Consider the following 24,679-nt stretch of genomic DNA (forward strand, 5'->3'; position numbering starts at 1 on the left):
TTTTTTGGCATGATCAGTCATATTTTCAATATTAATGCCAACATTTCACGATTTCTGCCAGGGTATGCAAACTTGTGAGCACAATTGTATATATTTAATGCTTTAATGAAATCACTGACCTGCTGAGATTCTAATAAAATTTATCTAAATTAAATAAAAAAGAGCAAGCAGACCCATAACTTTTTACCTATGCTGTCATCTGTTTGACTATTTACAGAATTTGACAAGATGTGTCTTGTTACCATTCTGTGAGATCACATTGGGTCATTAAATAGTGCTTTAAGCTACACGTTACAGGCACATTCTTGTTGTGGACAAGCTTCTCTCCTTTTTTTTCCTGAAAACATAAGACTTTTTTTATCACAGCTATCAGTGTACATCTATCTTTTCCACGAAGCACAGCTCATCGACCTTAGCAGTGCTTTAACAATAAGAAAGGAGAGGCAAGAGAACTACATCCAAATTACTGGCCATGATGTCTGGCACAGTCATTATAACTATGGCAGTTATCTGGGTTGGAACCTTGGCACAGAAACCTGGCACTGAAGTAAAGCTTCCATTTCAGACCAAAAACAGAGATGCGTGTATTATGAGTACCAGTGGCACAACTGAAATGAGAGTAAGAATTGAATGTAAAAATCAGGGGAAAAGCTATTTGTGTGAGTTTGCCAGTAAACCCTCTTTCTGCCGGGCATACAACCAAAATCCACAAAGATTCTGGGAACAACTCAGCCAAGATCTAAAGAAGACTGGAAATCCATGTGAACCTCAAGTGTTTAAGCACAGCATGTGTCCAAGGGCACCTACTCCTTCTCAATTCAGGCAAGTTGACCCCAGTACCAATCAACAAGCTGATACTTCCAAAGCAGAAAAGAAACCCCCACCAACAAAGAAGCCTACAACCAAAAGACCACCTATCACCAAGAAACCAGAGGCTCCAAAGGCCAAACAACTGGAAGAAGAACCAAACCCAAAAGCTACGAAGATTGCAAAAGACCATTGCAGCTGGTTTTTCCAGACATTCTGCTCCTATATTATTGAGATTTTCTTATAATCTACAGGTAAACTCAAACTAAACCATTTATATGTATTTTTTTTATAATTGAATTTGTGTAAAAGTGCCACTATTGTTATTGATTAGGTCTTATGAGCATGTTTATGCATTGCTATTTTTGGTTTTCAGTTCCTAAGTGGCAATCATATATATCAGGGAACATGTAAAAATATAGTCATTACAACAATGAGCAACATAAAACGCATAACTTTAAGTGATAAAGCAAAGGGGCTATATTTACAAGATGTTAGTGTACACCATAGCATACAGAAGTGATAGAGGAGTAATAATCTTTGATGGAGTTGTGAACTACACATACATTTTGAAGTTGATTTACTAAAACTGGAGAGTGCAAAATCTGGTGCAGCTGCATGATAGCCAACAAGCTTCTAACTTCAGCTTGTCCAATTAGGATTTGACAAAAAAGAACTGGAAGCTGATTTCTGTGCAGAGCTGTACCAGATTTTGCACCCTCCAGTTTTAGTAAATCAATACCGTTAGGTGTTTACATTTAGAGAAGGTACAAAATGAGAATATAGGTAGTTGAAATGTTGGTGGAGAGTCTAATGGAACAGCAAAGGGTGTTCCAGATTATATGAACGCCACAAAAGACATCTTGCAGAAGGCAAAAAAAAGATGGTAATAAGTAAAAAGGTTAGACTTAAAACGTATTTGTATATTCAAAACTTTTTTTTTCTTTAACCCCTGTCAAGTTTATATTCCATTCTCCGTTCCAATTAGCTATAGTCATCCTCTAGATTTGTCCTGGTAGCCAATGTCACAGAAACAGAAAGTGATTAAAAATCCAAAATTTTTGAGTTCTGTACAGACATAGAGAACAAATTGTCACATGGGAACTCCTGACAACTGTATAAGTGGGAGTCTTCCCTCACTTCTTGTGTCTCTGGGGCAGGATTTAAAGGAAAAGTTCACTAAAAGGATCCAAGCAGAAAAAAAAAAATATCTGACAGTTTTTATTCCATGCTCACTCTCAAAAAATTGGGGGAAAAAAGCTTTGGCTTACATGCACTTTCATGGCATGATTTAGCAAATCCAAGTTCAAATAACTGGCTCTAATGTAGAAATTTCCCTTAATCTAGTACCTCCTTACATTTTGAATATGTAGTCTCTATGTGCTTTTCTTTTTCTTTGAAACTTACCATTCAGTATTCATCAACCTTCTAAGCCCCTGTACACACGGTCGGAGATTCTGCCAACCAAATCCGTCGGATTTTTTCCGTCAGATTTAGTCTGAAGGATTGTGTCCGAAACTGTTGCATACACACGGTCGGACTAAGTTGTCGAAAAATCCGATCTTTCAGAACGTGATGACGTAATTTCATTACGATGGGACTACATTCAGGCTAGTAGCCAATAGCTTTGATGTAGGAATTTGATCTGAGCATGCGTGGCACTTGGTCCGATCAAAATTCTCTACACATGATCGGATTACGTCCGACTGGCCCAGTTGGTCGGGAAATATTTCCAACATGTTGGAAAATTGGGTCCGACGGAGATTCGGACGGAATCAGTCCGATGCATACCACACACAGTCGGATTATCTGATGACACAGTCCGATAAGACGCATTCCGACGGATTCTCCGACCGTGTGTACACGGCATAAGCCCTTAAATACACCTTCTTAACCAATTTAACCCACACTTCCACACCTATCTGGTTTCTGCTGTCATCACTATGTTATTTATAAACCAACTGCAATTGCTATCTATCTATCTTTTTAAAGCAGCACAATTTAGATGTCTGAATAACGTACATCAACAATTTTGTCTCAGTGAGGGCTGCTAATAAAAATGCACTATCAAATCTAACCCAGTACTACCCCAGAATAAATTGATGTCTGTGCCCACCCAGCCTTTACACTTTTGGTAGACTAGACATCAGGAGGGGTGCTTTGTCTGTGGAATACTTTTAGATTAGCAGTAAAAAAAAAAAAATCACAGTACTTTGTGCCACAGAAAATATTTATTTTCTAAAATTTCACAGGGCTTCTGTGATCGGTTCAGGTGCAATGTTACTTTTATGTTTGGTTCACATTTTCTGTCATGTAATATTGGACATTTAATCTAAAAATTACTCATTTGGCATAATTTTGGTTTATATGTTTGTATATGTTTTATCATACTTGGCATAATATTTTATTTTTATATTCCTGTTGTACCTAGCAAAAGAATTAAATGATTAACCAATCTGGTTCTCAGGTTAAAAAACAAAATCAACCACCTCCTTCCTTAGCTAACTGTGACACAAGCATTACCCACTGACTTGTTTTTTTTTTGTGGCAAAATTAGACCACACAACAGCTATACAGTAAAAAGAAAATGATATTGGGTCAATGATTTCATCACTGGTAGGGGAGGTGCCCATTTCGCTATCTATGAGAGGAAATCCATTAAAGAACAGTTGTCTCTACATTTCTTATGCAAGTTTTCTTTTGTAAAATTAAGAACAAAAGAGTGGTACAAATGTTAAATAAATCAGACTCCTAAAACAAGAATCAGTTATTGAAGGAATGTTTTGATTAACCCCCATCTTGAACATTCAATGTTTAGTCAAGAATTACTCTAATGACACCATAGACACCAAGGTGTGCCAAGAATGCACACCAAGAGCGTGCCTTCCGAAGTGTTTGCAAGGAGAAAAGCAAGAAGCTTTTATTGCAGAATTATATATTTATATATATCATATTATGGCTCCAGCAATGATAACAGATCTTTCTGCTCATCTTTTTTCCAATTCAGGACAAAGTGCCACTTTAGGATGGTCATGCAAAACATTTGGCCCAAGAGCACCATCCCTGCAGCCTGCTAAAGGTTTCCCTGTCTGCCACCTTGAACGCACAGAGAAGACCTTTAGCAAGCTGCAAGGAAGGTGCCTGTGCATGCAAAATGAAGGTGGTTATGAGCAGGCAGGAGGCATGCCCACAGTTGACAGTGACAGGTGATGGAGCAGGCAAAATACTCAGCTGTGGCTTCAGGCACTGACTGACAGGTGGTGAGCAGGCATGATTTTCAATGCAGCCTTAGCTCACAGTTATGATAGCTAGAGCAGGTCTCTACATGCAAAGACCAAGGCTTTGTGAAGATGTGTCAATTTTGCCTTGCCACTTGTATAAAGATGGCTGGTCAAGCAGGGAGCAGTATGAAGGGCATGGACATCTTCTGGGCAGTAAATCAAAGCCGGTGAAGGGGGTGGGCGGTGAATTTTAGTTAAAGAAGGTAATGTGCAGTAAATAGGAGCCAATGAAGGGGCTGGTCAATGAATATGAACTGAAAAAAAGGTTATGGACAGTGTATTTGAACTGAAGGAGTTGTGAACAGAGAACAACGTTTATAATCAACAGTTTATGTTTAAATAATTTATCATTACTATTTATATACAGTAGGTATACTGTAGAAAATAACCCCCCCCCCATAAAATCATATTTTGTTGCTTTGTGTTATCCAGCTGTATTCACTCAGTGTAACTAATAACATCCAAGTGAAAGATATAACACCATGTCAGAAAAAATAAAAACAATCATTGAGTTGGAAAAAGGATTACCTGCTTGCTTCAGTATTTTGTTGAACCACCTTTTGCTTTAATTACAGTCTTCAGTCTGTTGGCATATGTCTCTACTAACTTTGCCCATCTAGACTTTGAAATATTTGCCCACTCTTCTTTGTAGAACTGCTCAAATTCAGATAAATTTGATGGTGACCATTTGTGGGCTGCAGTCTTCAATTAATTCCAAAGATTTTCAATGGGGTTTTAATCTGGGCTCTGACTAGGCCAGGCAAGGACATTCACCTTCTTCAATCACGATATAGTCATTTTTGCTGGGTGCTTTGGATCATTGTCATGTTGGAAGGTAAACCTTTTTCCCATTGACAATTTTCTGGCAGAGGGCACCAGATTTTCCGCAAGAATTTGACGGTATTTTGCCCCATCCATTTTTCCTTCTATCCTGACAAGCGCTCCAGTCCCTTCTGCAGAGAAACACCCCCATAACAGGATATTAGCACTTCCACTCTTTACTGTAGGAATGATATTATTTGGATGGTGACCTGTATTGGATTTCCACCAGACATATTGTTTGGTATTGAGGCCGAATAGCTCAATTTTAGCCTCATCTGTCCATAAAACCTTTTCCATGTGCCTTCAGATTCTTCAAGGTGCGTTTTGGCAAAGCTCAGTCTTGACTGCATGTGAGGAGTGTCTTTTTTCTTGTACCCCTCTTATACCAGCCACATTTGTGGAGAATTTATGATATTGTTGTGCATGCACACAATGGGAGTTATTTACGAAAGGCAAATCCACTTTGCACTGAAAGTGCACTTGGAAGTGCAGTTGCTCTAAATATGAGTGGTAGAGCTGAAATAAATGGAAGCTATGCTGATTTTATTATCCAATCATGTGCAAGCTAAAATGCTGCTTTTTTTTAAATCTTCCTCACATGTCCCTCTCGGATCTACAGCAACTTTACTTCCAAGTGCACTTTCAGTGCACTTTCAAATGCACTTACAGTGCAAAGTGGCTTTTCCTTTAGTAAATAACCCCCAATGACCACTCTTTGTCAAAAAATTCCTGCAACCGCTTCAGAGTTGCTATGGGCCTCTTGGTAGCCTCTCTGTCTAGTTTCCTCCTGACTCTTTCATCCAGTTTGGAGCAACATCCTGATCCAGGGAGGGTCTGTGTTGTACCAAATACCTTATTTCTTAATAATAGACTACACTGAGCTTCTGGGCATTGGTATAGCATTTAACATTTTTTTGTATCCATCTCCTTACTTGAGCCTGTCCACAACTTTATCCTGGAAATCTTTTGACAATTCCTTGTCACTCACAGTTGATTGTTTGCTTCAGTTGCACTACCAGGGACTGAAATGCTCGGGGAAAGCTCTTTTCATGCTGAGCTAATCAAAATGGCCACAGCTGATCACAGTTGAAAGTCAAATGGCTTTGTATATTATTAAGAAGGTGATTAGCTACACGTAATTGAGTTTAGTCATTTTTAGGAGGAGGGTGATCCTTTTTCCAACTCAATAAATCTATTTTTGACTTTTTTTCTGACATGTTGGTGTTATATCTTTCAGTTGGATGTTATAAGTTGCACTTAATAAATACAGCTGGATAAAACTAAAACTGTGTCTGTCTTCATTTCATGCTGCAACACATTTAGATGTGATTATTTTAAAGGGGGGTGAATCTTTTCTATACCCATTGTATGTCAAAGTGTGGACCACAGGTGAACATAGCACTGCCTTTGTGGCCCATCCTTGGACTTCACGTATCTGAGTTAAAGGATCAGCTACATCAGTGTTTCTTAACTCCAGTCCTCAAGTACCCCCAACAGGTCATGTTTTCATGCTCTCCATTATTTTGCGCAGGTGATTTGATCCGTTTCACTGCCTTGGTAATTACCACAGCCGTTTCATCTGAGGGAGATCCTGAAACATGACCTGTTGGGGGTACTTGAGGACTGGAGTTGATAAACTTTGAGCTACATGACTTGCACACAACTTAAGCTCAATATTATGGAGAACAATGGGAGTCCACTGATGCATTGATTAAGGTTTAGACAGGATTTCCATTACTCTCTATGGTTGTTCCTGCTTTAATCGGGTCAAACTACCTAAGGGCCCTTTCACACAGATGTGTACGGGCTTCGCTCTGCTCAGTTGGGGATCGCTCAGTCGATCCACACTGTGCAGGGATGGACCTGTCAGAGCCCCGCTCTCCCTTATGGGGGATTGGATGAAGGCAGGCCATAGAGTCCATTTTCATCCAATCCAATCTGCAGATAGATGGAAAAGTAGGATTTTCCTCCGCCACACTTTTTCAGGTTGGAGCGGGTCGGATGTCAGCGGACATGTCACCGCTGACAACTCTCGCTCCATAGAGGTCTATGGTGCGTCCGTTCAGGTCCACCTGAAAAAACACGGATCTTCCATGTGAAAGAGGCCTTAAACCTTTCAATAACCCATATGTGAAGCATGTGATCTTATCATGATTTTTTGGCACTTGGGCCACAGAACATTTTTTTTCAGTTATCCTTTAAGATAAACATCTCAATGTGCACATCTTCTACAATTGTGTGAAAGGGTATTTGCCCCTTTCTGATTATTTATTTTTTTGCATATTTGTCACACTTAAATCACTCAGATCATCAAACTAATTTTATTATTACACCAAGATAACCTGAGTAAATACAAAATGCAGTTTTTAAATGATGGTTTCATTTATTAAGGCAAAAAAGCTGTCCAAACCTGCCTGGCTATATGTGAAAAAGTAATTGCCCAGTAAACCTAATAACTGGTTGTGCCACCCAACAACTGCAATCAAGCATTTGTGATAACTGTCAATGAGTCTTTTGCATTGTTGTGGAGAATTTTTGGCCCACTCTTTTTTACATAATTGTTTTAATTCAGCCAGATTGGAGGGTTTTCCAGCATGAACAGGCTGTGTAAGGTCAGGATACAGCATCTCAATTGGATTTAAGTCCGGGCATTTTCTAGGCCACTCCAAAACCTACATTTTATTTTGTTTGAACTATTTGGAAGTGGACTTGCTGTTGTGTTTCAGATCATTGTCCTGCTGCATAACCCAAGTGCACTTGAGGTCACAAACTGATAACCAAACATTCTCCTTTAGGATTTTCTGGTAGAGCTCAGAATTCATGGTTCCATCAATTATGTTAAGTCGTCCTGGTCCTGAAGCTGCAAAGCAGCCCCAGAGCATCACGCTACAACCACCGTGTCTGACTATTGGTATGATGTTCTTGTTATGAAATGCTGTATTCTTTTTATGCCAGATGTAATGGGCTGCACACCTTCCAAAAAGTTAAATTTTTGTCTCATTAGTTCACAGAATATTTGCCTGAAAGTCTTGGGGACCATCAAGATGTTTTTTGGTAAATTTGAGATGAGCCTTTGTGTTCTTTTTGGTCAGCAGTGGCTTTGGCCTTGGAACTCTCCCATGGATGCCATTTTTGGCCAGTCTCTTTCTTAATGTTGAATCATGAACACTAATCTTGCCTGAGGCAAGTGAGGCCTGCAGTTCTTTAGATGTTGTTCTGGGTTCTTTTATGACCTCCTGAATGAGTCGTCATCATGCTCTTGCAGTCATTTTTGTAGGCCGGCCACTTCTGGGAAGGTTCAACACTGTTCCAAGTTATGTCCATTTGTGGATAATGGCTCTCCCCATGGTTTACTGGAGTTCCAAAGCCTTAGCAATGGCTTTGAAACCCTTCATGTACTGAAACATGCTTGTTTCTAATCTGTTGTCGATTTTTTTTAGATTGTGGCATAATGTGTAGTTTTTTGTGATCTCACTTGTGCTTCACTTTGTCAGACAGCTTTTATTTATGTGGGATTTCTTGATTCAAAAGGTCTGGCAGTAATCAGGCCTGGCTGTGGCAAGTGAAATTTAACTCAACTTTCCAAAAAATTGGGGTTAATCCCAGTTCATTCATGATTCAGCATGAGGGGGCAATTCATTTTTCAAATAGGGCTAGGCAGGTTTGAACAGTTTTTTTCCCATAATAAATTAAATAATAATTTAAAAACTGCATCTTGGATTTACTCGTTATCTTTGTGTAATATTAAAATGGGATTGATCTGAATCATTTAGGTGTGAAAAATATGCAAAAAAAAATAAGGGGCAAATACTTTTTTTACAGCACTGTAACAGGGGCAAATACTTTTTCACAGCAATTCTAAAAGTTATTTAAAGTGGACTTTTCCCCCAAAACATTAAAAACATATTTGCATGTAGCCCCCCATGTTCAGCTTCTTCAAAAGTATTATTTTTTTATTTTTACTGCCGCCTCGCCCAAAGCACTGGTGATGTGAACAGTCTCACCCCCCCTACCCCCCCCCCAGCTGCCTCCTTTGAAGGCTACATAACTGGTGCCTTCCGGACAGTTTGCAAAGTAAAAGAGAACGAATGTACTATTTTCCAAGGTCTCGGAATAACTCTCAAGACTCAAGATATCAGGAAACAGTATTTTTTTTTTCTGGACAGGGGCTGTAGATGTCATCAGTGGTGCAGTCCAGAAAACTAGGAAGAAGAAGCCGGCCACCACTGATGCTGATATTTTAAGTGGCGACGCAGACTTTCCAGTGCGGGGTTGACAGAGCATCCATAGGAATATTGATGTGTTTACTATATTAATTTCATTGATGTTTGCACTTTATTACAAAGGGGAAGGTGGGGGAATCTGCTTTAAGTAATGTCAAATTGTATCACCAATGAGGAAGAGAGGGGAAGCCAGAAAGAAAAGAGTTGCTTCTCTGGATCATATACTGTGTAGTCAGTCTCAGCTTTGACACACACAGCAGTGCTGCTTACCTGGCATCTCTCTAATACTTTCTCCAGTGTTGCCTTGTTGTCCCTTATGTACAGGAACTTGCCTGGTTTTGTATTGATGTTGCAGAAATTCATACAGTCTTCTAGAGCTCCAGGAATCTGGGGCAAACTCCTTCCTTCAACAGGAATTCATGTTGAGTCGCGATTTACCCTACCTGCCATGGATGGAGCTGGAAAGAGAGACAACCCTGACGAATAAGCCTTCAGGCATCCTGACTTTTAATGCCTGTCACCCTTGACAGACATACAAGACTTATGCCGCGTACACAAGGTCGGAATTTTGGCCAGCAAAAGACTGATGAGAGATTTTCATCTGAAAATGCGACCGTGTGTATGCTCCATGGGAATTTAGCTGGCCGAATTCCTGCCAGCAAAAATTTGATAGCATGTTCTCAATTTTCCTGATGGAAAAACTTTCTATTGGAAATTCCGATCGTGTGTATTCAATTCCGACACGCAAAAACTCATGCATGCTCAGATTCAACTAATGCCGCGTACACACGAGCGGATTGTATCACGTACTTAGTCCGTCATACAATCCGACGGACAATCCGTCGTAGTTTCCACTGAACGGACTTGACCACACACGGATACACAAACAGTCCGTCGAAAGCTTGCGCGATGACGTGTACAGCACGTACGACGGGACTAGAAATAGGAAGTCCAAGACACAGCAAAGCACCCTTCCGCCGTGTAAATCCTTTCTGGGCATGCGCCATTCTTAGTCCGTCGAACTAGCATACTGACGACCGTATTGTCCGCTGAAACCAAAGTACGACGGACAGATTTTTGGAAAATCCGAAATTCTTAGTACTCCGGACTGCACGCTGAAAAAGTCCGCTGAAGCCCACACACGAGCGGATTGTCCGCTGAAATGTGTTTCAACGGACTAAGTACGTCAAACAGTTCGACCGTGTGTACGCGGCATACGAGATGGAAGCTTTTGGCTACTAGGTATTGAACTTCTTTTTTCTAGTCCAGTTATAAGTGTTGTACGTCAGCGCGTTCTTGGCGGCCGGAATTTGGTGTGACCGTGTGTAGGCAAGACAGTCAGAGCTTTTTCCGACGAGAATTCTGATCGTGTGCATGCAGCAAAAGACATGTCTCTGACTTCACAGAGCCGGAGCTGTACAGAAGAGATAACCACCAGTCCTGGTCTCTGTATGGTGTGAACTCACACACCCATGGCATCTTCACAGAGCCCCAAGGGGACAAGTGAAACTGCCAGCATATCATAGACATATGTTTTAAGCAGGTAAACTGTGGGGATAAGAAAAAATATACTCTTACAGTGGACACACAGCAAGGATTAAATGCTCATTTAGTTTAGGGGGGGCAGGGATAAAAATATTTAGCTACTTCCTGGCTATGGCAGGCCCCCTCCTTCCTCACAGCAAGTCCAATGCTGCCACCTCCCTAAGGTGCTTTTAGCTTTAGCTGCATGCTTGCTTCCATGATTAATAGCCCTGCTTTATAATTGATGATGCCAAGGGACATCCCACAGACCCGAGCTTTAGGTAAAAAGAAAACAGGGCTGGAGCCTGCTGTACCAAAGGATTAGGGTAAGTAATACCCCCTATCCCAACATCTCAACTTTAATTGCTTTATTGGGAAAGACTGTTGTCTAGAGCTCAATGACTCAAGCTCAGATTTGCACATGACTAAAAGAGTCAGAGAAGGAGATTAATTTAGACAAAGACTGTCTGAAAGCATGCAGCTACTATACAGTCTCTTTAAACACATAATGCTTTGTAACGCCAATGTCAAAGGTGCAATGTACTAAATGCCTGTCTTTAAAATAACAAGTTTATATAAATAGTTAAATTAGTATAGTATTAATTAAAATTGAACTGGAACTATTCTATTTTCCCTTTAAACCCCTTTGGGTAGCCCAATCACCTTAATTCTAATACTAAAAATATTCCATGCACATTGGGAAGGTGGTAGCCAGAGTACACGGTGTGCATAATCAGGGTAAGAAATGCTTTTAACCACTTAAGGACCGCCGTATTGCCATTGTACATCATCGCAATGGCACAGGCAGGCACAAGCACGTACATGTACGTGCCTGCCTTCCAGCGGGTGGGGGGTCCGATCGGACCCCCTCCCGCTGGATACGGCGGTCCGGTTCACTTCAGGAGCGATCCGTGATGAGGGGATGGCTGTTGGTTTCTGGCCACCCCCTCTGGATCGCTCCTGGCCAATGAGAAGCTTCCTCCCACTGTGTATTGTATACACAGGAAGGAGGAAGTGATGTCATTCTCCTCGGGGCGGTCTTTTTGACCGGACTACGAGGAGAAGGCTAAAAGTAAGTGCACCAAAACACTACTCTAACACATAGGTACACATAGGTACACAAACCCCCCCCCCCCGATCACCGCCTGGTTTTTATAGCGCTAGGTACCCCGATATACTACCCAATAATGGTTTTAACCCCCTGATTGCCCCTAGTTAACCCTTTCACCCCCTTTTGCCAGTGTCACTAAGCGATCATTTTTCTGATCGCTGCATTAGTGTCGCTAGTGTCGCTAGGTAGCTTTTTTTTTTTTTAGGTTCACCGCCAGGTTTTTATAGCGCTAGGTACCCCGATATACTACCCAATAATGGTTTTAACCCCCTAATTGCCCCTAGTTAACCCTTTCACCCCCTTTTGCCAGTGTCACTAAGCGATCATTTTTCTGATCGCTGCATTAGTGTCGCTAGTGTCGCTAGGTAGCTAGTTATTTTTTTAGGTTCACCGCCAGGTTTTTATAGCGCTAGGTACCCCGATATACTACCCAATAATGGTTTTACCCCCTGATTGCCCCTAGTTAACCCTTTCACCCCCTTTTGCCAGTGTCACTAAGCAATCATTTTTCTGATCGCTGCATTAGTGTCGCTAGGTAGCTAGTTTTTTTTTTTAGGTTCACCGCCAGGTTTTTATAGCGCTAGGTACCACAATATACTACCCAAAAATGGTTTTAACCCCCTGATTGCCCCTAGTTAACCCTTTCACCCCCTTTTGCCAGTGTCACTAAGCGATCGTTTTGCTGATCGCTGCATTAGTGTCACTAGTGCCGCTAGGTAGCTAGTTATTTTTTTAGGTTCACCGCCAGGTTTTTATAGCGCTAGGTACCCGGATATACTACCCAATAATGGTTTTAACCCCCTGATTGCCCCTAGTTAACCCTTTCACCCCCTTTTGCCAGTGTCACTAAGCGATCGTTTTTCTGATCGCTGCATTAGTGTCACTAGTGTCGTTAGGTTGCTAGTTATTTTTTTAGGTTTACCGCCAGGTTTTTATAGCGTTAGGTACCCCCATATACTACCCAATAATGGTTTTAACCCCCTGATTGCCCCTAGTTAACCCTTTCACCAGCGATCACAGTATAAGTGTCACTGGTGACGCTGGTTAGCCAGTTAGTTATTTAGGTTCCCCGTCAGGTTTTTATATAGCGCCAGGGACCCCCATATACTACCTAATAAAAATTTGAACCCCCTGATTGCCCCTAGTTAACCCTTTCACCACTGATCACCGTATAAGTGTTACGGGTGACTCTGGTTAGTTTGCTTTTTATAGCATCAGGGCACCCACCATTTATTACCCAATAAAGGTTTAACCCCCTGATCACCCGGCGGGTGATATCAATTAAGTTTTAGGGTCAGGGTCTGCGTCGCCCCAGGCAGCGCTAGGTTAGTGCCAGTACCGCTAACACCCACACGCAAAGCATAAACCTCCCGTAGTGGTATAGAATCTGAACAGATCAATATCTGATCTGATCAGATCTATACTAGCGTCCCCAGCAGTTTAGGGTTCCAAAAAAACGCATTGTTAGCGGGATCAGCCCAGATACCTGCTAGCACCTGCGTTTTGCCCCTCTGCCCAGCCCACCCAAGTGCAGTATCGATCAATCACTGTCACTTACAAAACACTAAACACATAACTGCAGCGATCGCAGAGTCAGGCCTGATCCCTGCGATCGCTAACAGTTTTTTTGGTAGCATTTTATATTTAAATCCGGAAGGCAGTGCTTGGTTTTCGGGGTCCCGTACGTGGCTAGGCTCCCAAAAAGTCCCCCACATGTGGTATCCCCGTACTCGGGAGAAGCAGCAGAATTTATTTTGGGGTGTAATTTGACTTATGCCCATAGCATGTGTGAGCAATATATCATTTAGTGACAACTTTGTGCAAAAAAAAAAGTTTGTAATATTCCCGCAACTTGTGGCAAAATATAAAATATTTCATGGACTCAACATGCCTCTCAATAAATAGCTTGGGGTGTCTACTTTCCAAAATGGGGTCATTTTGGGGGGTTTTGTGCTATTTTGGCATTTTATGGCCTTCGAAACTGTGATAGGTAGTGAAATCAAAAATTTGCACCCTTAGAAATCCTGAAGGTGGTGATTGGTTTTCGGGGTGCCGTGCGCGACTAGACTCCCAAAAAGTCCCACACATGTGGTATCCCCATACTCGGGAGAAGTAGCGGAATATATTTTGGGGTGCAATTCCACATATAACCATGGCATGTGTGAGCAATATATCATTTAGTGACAACTTTTTGTAAAAAAAATATATTTTTTTATTTTTAGTCATTATTCAATCCCTTGGGACAAAAAAATAAATATTCAATGGTCTCAACATGGCCCTCAGCAAATAGCTTGGGTGTCTACTTTCCAAAATGGGGTCATTTGGGGGGGTTTTGTGCCATCTTGGCATTTTATGGCCTTCAAAACTGTGATAGGTAGTGATAGGTAGTGAGGAGTAAAATAAAAAATGTATGCCCTTAGAAATCCTGAAGGCGGTGCTTGGATTTCGAGGTCCCGTACGCGGCTAGGCTCCCAAAAAGTCCCCCACATATGGTATCCCTGTAGTCAGGAGAAGCAGCAGAATGTATTTTGGGGTGTCATTTCACATATGCCCATAGCATGTGTGAGCAATATATCATTTAGTGACAACTTTGTGCAAAATAAAAAAAAGTTTGTAATATTCCCGCAACTTGTGGCAAAATATAAAATATTCCATGGACTCAACATGCCTCTCAGTAAATAGCTTGGGGTGTCTACTTTCCAAAATGGGGTCATTTTGGGGGGTTTTGTGCTATTTTGGCATTTTATGGCCTTCGAAACTGTGATAGGTAGTGAGGAGTGAAATCAAAAATTTGCACCCTTAGAAATCCTGAAAGTGGTGATTGGTTTTCGGGGTGCCGTGCGCGACTAGACTCCCAAAAAGTCCCACACATGTGGTATCCCCATACTCGGGAGAAGTAGCGGAATATAGTTTGGGGTGCAATTCCACATATAACCATGACATGTGTGAGCAATATTTCATTTAGTGACAACTTTTTGTAAATTTTTTATTTTTTTTTGTCATTGTTCAATCACTTAGGACAAAAAAAAAAAAATATTCAATGGGCTCAACATACCCATCAGCAATTTCCATGGGGTGTCTAATTTCCAAAATGGGGTCATTTGGGGGGGTTTGTACTACCCTGCCATTTTAGCACCTCAAGAAATTAGATAGGCAGTCATAAATTAAAAGCTGTGTAAATTCCAGAAAATGTACTCTAGTTTGTAGACGCTATAACTTTTGCGCAAACCAAAAAATATACGCTTATTGACATTTTTTTTACTAAAGACATGTGGCTGAATACATTTTGCCCTCAATGTATGACTAAAATTTAGTTTATTTTATTTTTCTTATAACAAAAAGAAGAAAATATATATTTTTTTCATTATCGCATATATCGCAAAAAATAAAAATCACAGAGGCAACCAAATACCATCAAAAGAAAGCTCTATTTGTGGTAAGAAAAGGACGCAAATTTCGTTTGGGTGCAATATTGCATGACCGCACAATTACCAGTTAAAGCAGCGCAGTGCGAAATTGGAAAAAGACCTCTGGTCCTTAAGGTGTTTATTGGTCCGTGGCTGAAGTGGTTAAACATGCATGTCATTGAAACATTGCTTTATGATGGTTCTGTATCTGAGGCCTCCAAAATCTAAATGATAAAACGACAAACATAAAAGTTACACCCATGCTATCCGATTCCAGTGCGGCAAAAAAAGGTGGATATGAGCCATACAAAATGAATCCGCTCAAATCGCACTGCATGTGATTTTAACAGGAATGTGGTGCGTTTTCGGTCCAAATCACGTTTCCCCACACCGCACCAGTGTGAACCTAGGCTAAAAGAATAATAATAGCTAAGGGTATTTTCCAACATACATCTCACTTCCCATCATTTCCTAGAAAAAAATGCCAGCTATCATTTATACAGTAGCGGACTTTTAGAAAGTGCAAGCTCCTGCTGTCCTTGTACTGACTTACAGTAGAATTGCAGCTAAAACCTAACTAGTCTTAAAAATTCTCTCTCTTCCCTCCTAAACTTCCCTCCTAAGCATATGGGTGATGTCACCACTCCCGTGTTTTCCAGCCATTTTCCAATGTTCTCTCCCTTACCCTGCTGTTGTCACTGGCTGGCACAGGGATTCACATGACCGGACCATGAAATATGAAAATATGTCAGAATTTATATCTTTTTTACACAGATTAGTCAGTTAGGTTTTAGGTGGTAGTACAACTAGTTAGGTGTAATAATGAACTTTACTTTAGCTATCTAGTAACTATATTCCTTTGAATCAGCATACTGTACAGCCAGTGAAGTCTGAAGAGCCTGAATTCCAATCCTGTGATTTGTTCCAGGCCAGTGACTCACTTGGAAGTGAAATTAGGGACATGATGATAACCCAGGAGCCTGTACAAAAAAGTCATCATTATTAATTGCTATTATATACATCTTGAAAGAGGAAAACTCAGTTTTTAATAAAGATTGCTTAAAAAGTAACTCTACTTTTGTTGAGAAAAAAGTGTTCCCCTGTGGGTGATCTATGTACATTACAAGGATTTTCACAAACTTTGTTGCAGATTCCTACCTTATTTTATTTAGTAATACCTGTTTGTCTGTGCCCATGTGCAGAGTGAATTAGTATGGAAGGAGTTTTATAATTATTAATCAGCTGCTGCACCTGCAGGGCCCTAAAGAGGGAACATGCAGGTATTGCATCCTTTTAGCCATGATTTTCCTATTGGGAGTATCTCACCAAAAATTACATTTTTGTTGCAGGGGATACTCAAAATCTGACTTGTATCTTAGCGCTGACTTCTCGAAAAATTGGTAAGCCAAATCACACAAGCAGCAAATTACATTTCTGGGTGGTGTTCTGTACACTATCACAAACTCCTCCAGGTAGCCATATTGGAGAATTTGGGGATGTTCCGCACAAATGGTTGTGGTGTACTTTTATGGGAGCTGCTGCCTCCACTAAGACAACTACCTAGGTAGGGTCTATGATGAAAAATTAAAGAGGTAGTGTGTATGGCACTGTTCTTTTATGTGATAGGCAGTGGTGGCTGGTGCTCAAACATTTTTGGGGGGTGCAAACAAACTGAAAAATTCAGAAAAAAAACATCAATTGCAGCCTCACTGTGCCATCAAATGCAGCCACTGTGCCATCATATGAAGCCTGTGTGCCCATCATATGCTGCTTGTGCCCATCATGTGTAGCCTGTGTGCCCATCATATGTGGCCTGTGTGCCCATCATATGCAGCCTGTGTGCCCATCACATGTAGCCTGTGTTCCCATCATATGCAGCCTCTGTGACCCCCCCCAGCTTGCCGCCTGACTGGCATACACCTCCCCCATCCTGGTGGCGAGTGTCCTGGTGGGACATGCAGCAGGTGACGGCAGCGAGCTTCTGTGTCCTCCATGGCTCTCTGTCCTCTCCCGTTCCGTTCCTCTGCTCTCTTCCGTTCCTGTGCCTTTAGCCAATCATGTGATGGGTATTAGATCCGCGCCTCCTGATTGGCTGAGAAGTGGTTCAGTGTTAGCAAAGCAAATATTAATTTGCTTTGCTAATCCGCCTATAGCTCTAATCAGGTGCATCAAAGGCCAGACGCCTGAATAGGGGGTGTCTACAGCGGCCGTGGATAGATTCATACAATTCATGAATCTATCCAGTATCCAGTATACACGGAGGGGGGCGCCCATGTGCCCTTATAGAAATGCCACCAGCTGATTGTGAATTATTAATTTGATGAGGTGACAGGTGTTCTTTTGAGCCAAGAGGTAAGTGAACATTAAACCACTTCATGATATGTGCAAAAAGATTCCACGATTAAATTAAATATACATTCAATTAATATGTTTGTAAAGTGGCAAGTGCTTTTATGGACCAAAAAATGGTCAACATTAAACTCTATAGCAGTAAATATGATTAACCATTCTATGAGCAATCAAGTCTTGGTATAAATAATCAGTCCATAAATGTTGTAAAAAGGGATTTAAAAAATAAGGTTACCTGTGCTTGTTATAGATATATGCTAGTGCAGGTGCTCCACTCCCTTATGCTACTGCACTCAGCTATCCCCTCAAGGGAGTATCTCGCATTCACAACTTGACATCCCATAGCACAATACCTTTTTGACTTTTAATTCCATTCATAATGATCAGAAATGCACTTGCATCTAATCAGTGTTCGATGGGCATGAGACTCAGGAAGTCCAGGACGCTTGTGTGCTCCACGGACCCGACAGGAAGTGACGCAATGACGTTGGAAGACGGAGCATCCAGCGTCACTGCGTCACTTCCTGATTCTCAGCACAGAGCACTAAGCACCTTACACAATCAGCTTACCTTACTTTGATTTAAAGGAAAACACACACCCATCACATATTTTAGAAGAGCAGCGTATATATCTATATATATCTATATCTATATCTATTAGTGATGCAACCCAAAGTATTTCAGAATTACAATATTATTTTACTCTCCAACAAGTCACAATTTTGAATGACCGCTGAAAAGTTTTAAAGAAGCCATGGCAACATTTGTTAGTTTGTAATTACATTTCCTACAGTCTCATTCTCATAATCAGTCTATTGCTGCTTCCAGACACCTGCACAGAGCCTGAAGTCAAATTATAAACAGTCTGTTGCAGTCAATATAGCTTCTTTCTTTAGGTTTATTGCATTGAGAATTACATCTCTAATATGAGACTCGCACAGAATGTTATACATGTAAAAAAGATGATAGAGGTAATTATGGCAAAGGCAGTACATCTTATTTATTTCCCATTGTGAAAAGCACCAGGACATTAATTAGAAAGGTCTTTCCCAATTTACATGGAGGGGATTATTTTTAGCAATTCAATTTCACTTTAAAGAGCTGAAAGGGCTTAGTAGAGAGTATTACAGTAAATTTGCACAATACCTAAAGAATCTAAATCACAAATATTCTTGCGATAAATGGAAATAAAAAAATGAGTAAAATTAGAATAAAATGAAAGCACTGTTTTCTGATAGATATTTTTTTTTTGTTTTATATATGCGCCATATTTATGGTGAAAAATGCTGTTATTATTTTATTTGTCATCTGTGTAGCTAGGCTATCAAATGTGTATTTCATCAGACCTGTAGAATTTCCACGCTGTTTGAAGAGATCTTTCCATTGATATTTGTCTCCACGTGTTTGTGTTAGATAGGAAAGAGATCAACGCATAAAAGAAGGAAATATGCATAAGGGGTGTAGAGGTAACTGGGCAAACACTAACTGATGTAGAGCTGCCCCCCTGGGAACCACCATTATGGCGCATGCACAGATGTACCCACCGGCTCTGCCTGGTGGCACATCTACATATGGACAGGTGATTTAAGGTACACGTTGTAAGACCCGTAGTCGCAGTCTTTGCAGGTGTGCTGGGAAACCCTGTGCATGCGCTGATGCCTATGGGAAACCTGAGCCCGGGATGATACATACAACCACCTTGATTAAATTAAATTCCTTAAATACTTCAGAGATGCCCCCTTTCATGTCAGAGCCCCCCTTCCTATCAGAGACCCCCTTCCCTTAGCGTTTCATTGATTGTTATGGCACTATCAGCCAGACCAACCATTGCAATACATGATGCTGATCCAGGGCAAACTGTGTCTTGCATTCTCAGACCCCAGCGGGACCCAAATGGCAACCACAGATGAGAAATAGTGATGTAGAGAGCAGGAAAAAACTGACTTAAGTGGTGTTAGCAACAGTAGAACCTTCTCAAGGCCCGTACACACGATCAGACTTTTTGACAACAAACATGCAAATTTGCTGTTTTGGAGCAACATCCGACTGTGTGTATGCTCCATCGGACAAACTTTTTCCGTTTTCATCGGACTTTTGTTGGCTGTGCGAACGGACAAACTTTTTGACAACATAAGTCCGATGGAGCAAAGTCCGATCGTGTGTACGCAAAACCATCGGACTTTTGTATAAAGTACAAACACGCATGCTGAGAACCAATGCAAAAGATCAGATAACAATACAGAAGTTGACCAAAGGTGGCGCTGAAGTAATTGAACGTCCTCTTTTGAAGTGTCATCAGTACGTTGAAACGTCACTACGTTCATGTTTGTTGCCTAAAAAGTCAGATCGTGTGTATGCAATACAAACTTATGGACTACGCCCTTTGTACAAAAGTCCAGGGGAAAGTTTGTACAAAGTCCGATCGTGTGTATGAGGCTTTAGAACAGAAGGTATCCATGTCTCATTCCATCACAAATCCTTATGCCTCATTTCAGGGCATTAATGCTTACGCCAAATGCACATCCAGAGCCACTGGTGAATAGTACAAATATAGAGTATATTTATACAGCCATTTATTCCAAACGTCATAAAGCTGGTTTTGGGTTTTTTTCTGGCAATTTTCAGCCCAGCGTATTAAAACCATGGCTTTTATGGAGTGGGGTTTGGGACTCAAAGCAAGTATAACCATTAGTATTATGGTGAGAAGGGACTGAAGGAATAAAAGGCCCTTCAATCAAATCAGTGCATTGCTCTATGGGTCCCAAGCTCTACTCCACCGAAGCCATCATTTTCATACACTGCACTGATGATGGCCAAGAAGCCTGAAACCACTGTATGCAGTTTTGGAATAATTGGGTCTATAAGACCCCTTTCACACTGGGTCATTTTGCAGGCACTATTGTGCTAATAATAGCGCCTGCAAACCAACCTGAAACAGCCACTGCTGTCTCTCTAATGTGGAAGTCCTGAGGGCTTTCACACTGGAGCAGTGCACTGGCAGGACAGTAAAAAAATTCCTGCTAGCAGCATCTTTGGAGCGGTAAAGGAGCGGTATGTATTCCACTCCTTCACTGCTCCTGCCCATTGAAATCAATGGGGCAGCACGGCTATACTGCAGAGGTTCTTTGTGGTGGTTTTTAACACTTTCTCAGCCACTAGCAGCGCCGCAAATCCGACACACCTCCCGCCCCAGTGTGAAAGGGGCCTAATAGGATGCTATATTTGCTCTATACACCAGCAGTTCTGGATGTGCATTTTGCAGTTAGTACTGTATATTAACCACTTCAGCCCCGGACCATTTTGCTGGCCAAAGACCAGACCACTTTTTGCGATTCGGCACTGCGATGATTTAACTGACAACTGCGCGGTCATGCGATGTGGCTCCCAAACAAAATTGACGTCCTTTTTTTCCCACAAATAGAGCATTCTTTTGGTGGTATTTGATCACCCCTGCGGTTTTTATTTTTTGCGCTATAAACAAAAATAGAGCGATTTTGAAAAAAACGCATTATTTTTTACTTTTTGTTATAATAAATTTCCCCCAAAAATATATAAAAAAACTTTTTTTTCCCTCAGTTTAGGCCGATATGTATTCTACATATTTTTGGTAAAAAAAATCGCAATAAGTGATTATTGATTGGTTTTCGCAAAAGTTATAGCGTTTACAAAATAGGGGATAGTTTTATGGCATTTTTATTAATATTTTTTTTTTTACTAGTAATGGCGGCGATCAGCGATTTTGATTGTGACTGCGACATTATGGCGGACACATCGGACATTTTTGACACATTTTTGTGCTATATAAATGCAGTGATTCCTGTGTAAATGACACTGGCAGTGAAGGGGTTAACCAGTGGGTGGCAGTGTAGGGGTTAAGTGTTCCTAGGGGTGTGTAACTGCTGGGGGCTGGGCTTTAATTTAGTGAATACTGATCTCTGCTCCAATCAGATGGAGAAGAGATCAGCGTCACTAGTTGCTAGGCAGAACGGGGAGATGCTGTTTACAACGGCATCTCTCCGTTCAGCCACCCCGAGAGACGATCGTGGGTATGCCCGCGGCGATCGAGTCCGCGGACCCGCGACCAGACTCACGGGGGTCCCGACCAGCACGCGATCGCGCCACCGGCAAATTTAAAGGGACGTACAGGTACTCCCATTTGCCTGCCCGTGCCATTCTGCCGACGTACATCGGCATGCGCTGGTCGGGAACCGGTTAAAGGGATAGTAAGGGCAATTAAGATAAAGATAAATGCATTAAGATAAAAAAGCCTTCTGTGTGCAGCAGCCCCTTCAGTCTCCCTAATACTTACCTGAGCCTGTCTTTTTCCAGCAATGTTGCAGGAGTGTCTAAGCTGCCGGAACTCCCCTCCTCATTGGCTGAGACAGACAGCGTGGCATGATTGGCTCTCACTGCTGTCAATCAAAATCAGTCAGCCAATCAGGAGAGAGAAGGGGTGGGGCCGGGTCACGGCTCAGTGTCTGAATGGGCTCGGATGCCCCCATAGCAATCTGCTTGCTGTGGGGGCACTTAACAGGAGGGAGGAGCCAGGAGCACAGAAGAGAGACCCCAAAAGCGGAGGATCTGGGCTGTTCTGTGCAAAACCAACTGCACAGAGCCAGTCAGTGTATTATGTTTGTTATTTTTTTAAAGGGAAACTTTACAATCACTTTAAGGATTTTTTTCATTGCTCCTCCCATGGTTCTAACATGGAAAATAATCATCTTGTTTAACCACTTGCCGCCCGCCCTATAGGCAATTGACGGCTGCAAAGTGGTTGCATAATCCTGACCGGACGTCATATGACGTGATCAGGATTATGAGCCGCTACGCGCCCCCGGGGTCAGTCTGACACCCGGCAACTACGATCTCGGTAAAGAGTCTCCGCCGGAGACTCTTTACCACGTGATCAGCCGTGTCCAATCACGGCTGATCACAGTGTAAATGGGAAGAGCCGGTGATCGGCTTTCCCTCACTCGCGTCTGTCAGACGCGAGTAGAGGAGAGCCGATCGGCTGCTCCTCTGACAGGGGGGTCTGTGCTGATCGATTATCAGCACAGCCCCCCCGAGGATGCCCACACTGGACCACCAGGGACGCCACCAGACCACCAAGGAAAACGTAATCCTCCCTAGACCACCAGGGATGCCAGTCAGCACAATGGGTGCCAATCAGTGCCCATAATGGATGCCAGTCAGTGCCCACAATGGGCATCACTGATTGGCATGCATTATTGTTTGGCACTGATTGGCATTCATTACTATAGTATAACACCAATGCCGCCAATGAGTGCCCACCTGTGCCGCCTATGAGTGCCCACCTGTGCCGCCTATCAGTGCCCACCTGTGCCGCCTATCAGTGCCCACCTGTGCCGCCTATCCATGCCCGCCCATGCCCATCTGTGCCGCCTATCCATGCCCATCTGTGCCGCCTATCCATGCCCATCTTTGCCGCCCATCTGTGCCGCCCATCCATGCCAATCCGTGCCAGCTATCAGCGCCAATTTGTGCCACCTATCAGTGTCTGTCCGTGTCGCCCATCCGTGTCGCCCATCAGTGCCGCCTATCAGTGCCACATATCAGTGCCACTTCATTGGTGCCACATTGGTGCCCATCAGTGCCGCCTTATCAGTGCCCATCAGTGTAGCCCCATCAGTGCCCATCAGTGAAGGAGAAAACGTACTTATTTATCAAAATTGTCGGTATTTTTTTATTTGTAGCGCAAAAAATAAAAACCGTAGAGGTGATCAAATACCACCAAAAGAAAGCTCTATTTGTGGGAAAAAAATGATAAAAATTTCATTTGGGTACAGTGTAGCATGACCGCGCAATTGTCATTCAAATTGCAACAGCGCTGAAAGCTCAAAATTGGTCTGGGCAGGAAGGTGTTTAAGTGCCCTGTATTGAAGTGGTTAAGGAATATGTGATAGTATAAAACATGTTAATTCCTTCTGTTCTAAAAAGCAGGGCTTGGGAGGGAACAGCAGGGGATGCCTCCCTGGACACAATGTTTCCTGTGAGGGCACCCTGCATGGTAAACTGCTCCATCTTCATCACATGTGGGGGTGAACCTGACATGCCCATCTCCTAACCCCACACATACACCACATAAACTATGTATTTTTAGGGGAGTCCATGCAAAAATAAAGGCTTATGGTCCCTCTAAAAATCCATACCAGGCCCTTATCCTAGATGAGGATGTGGTATGGATTTTGAGGGGGGGCCCCCATGAAAAAAACACTTTTATGCCGCGTACACATGAAAACGGCCAGCAAAAGACAGATGAGAACTTTTCATCGGAAAATGTGACCGTGTGTAGGCTCCATCAGACTTCTGCTGGTGGAATTTCGGCCAGCAAAAGATTGAGAGCGTGTTCTCAATTTTTCCAACGGAAATTCCGATCGTCTGTGGCGATTCCGACACACAAAATTCCGACGCATGCTCTGAAACAATTCAGTGCATGCTCAGAAGCATTGAACTTTTATTTTCGCGGCGCGTCATAGTGTTGTACGTCATCGCGTTCTTGACGGTCGGAATTTGGTGTGACCGTGTGTAGGCAACACAAGCTTGAGCGGAATTCTATTGGAAAAACCATCGAAGGCTTTTCTGACGAGAATATTGATCATGTGTACGCGGCATCAGACTTTAGGCTTTGTCCAGGTGTTATGCCAATTGCCATTGTGTTGTGCAATGACAACCAAAAGAACATAACGACCACAAGCCTAAAAATAAAAATTGTTTTTGTTAAATGACCTAAGAATAGGCCCACTGTAAATGTAATTGGTAAATTTGTGGTGTCATTTTTATCCTCTTCAGGATTGATTCCCAGCGCAATCTGCCTATTGACTAAATTGCAGGTAGTAATAACATCCATACATTCTGTTGTGTTGTGTGCCATCACTTAGGCATCTTGGATATCATTTACGACATATGACACAAAGTCATTTAGCCTCAGCTTGACTTGGTTGTGGTCATCGATTCTATGACTTGCTGCAAATAAGGGTAAAAAAAAATCAATAGCCTGTACTTCTAAAGGGGCTACAATTGTACATTTCACAGAGCAATATTGATTTTATAACATTGATTTATGAGATCAAGCTGGTGAATTTTTTCATTCTGAACTGTGTTCACGGATTACTTCAGTAATTTTGCAATATATGC

At 42.0% G+C, this 24,679-nt stretch overlaps 1 protein-coding gene across 1 annotated transcript in view; it reads left to right on the forward strand.

Moving 5' to 3' along the window:
* The first annotated feature begins 341 nt into the window (after nucleotides 1–341).
* FGFBP2 (fibroblast growth factor binding protein 2) overlaps nucleotides 342–24,679 on the forward strand; it is a 41,706-nt gene continuing 17,368 nt past the window's right edge. The window contains exon 1 of the mRNA XM_077477747.1: nucleotides 342–1,061. Within this exon, the coding sequence (XP_077333873.1) occupies nucleotides 473–1,054 (582 nt within the window). The 5' untranslated portion in view covers nucleotides 342–472 and the 3' untranslated portion in view covers nucleotides 1,055–1,061. The remainder of the gene's footprint in view (nucleotides 1,062–24,679) is intronic.

The sequence above is a fragment of the Lithobates pipiens genome, unplaced genomic scaffold (genome assembly GCF_037356315.1).
Source record: "Lithobates pipiens isolate NorthernLeopardFrog02 unplaced genomic scaffold, aLitPip1_a1.2 Scaffold_13, whole genome shotgun sequence".
In the NCBI taxonomy this organism is placed as follows: Eukaryota; Metazoa; Chordata; class Amphibia; order Anura; family Ranidae; genus Lithobates; species Lithobates pipiens.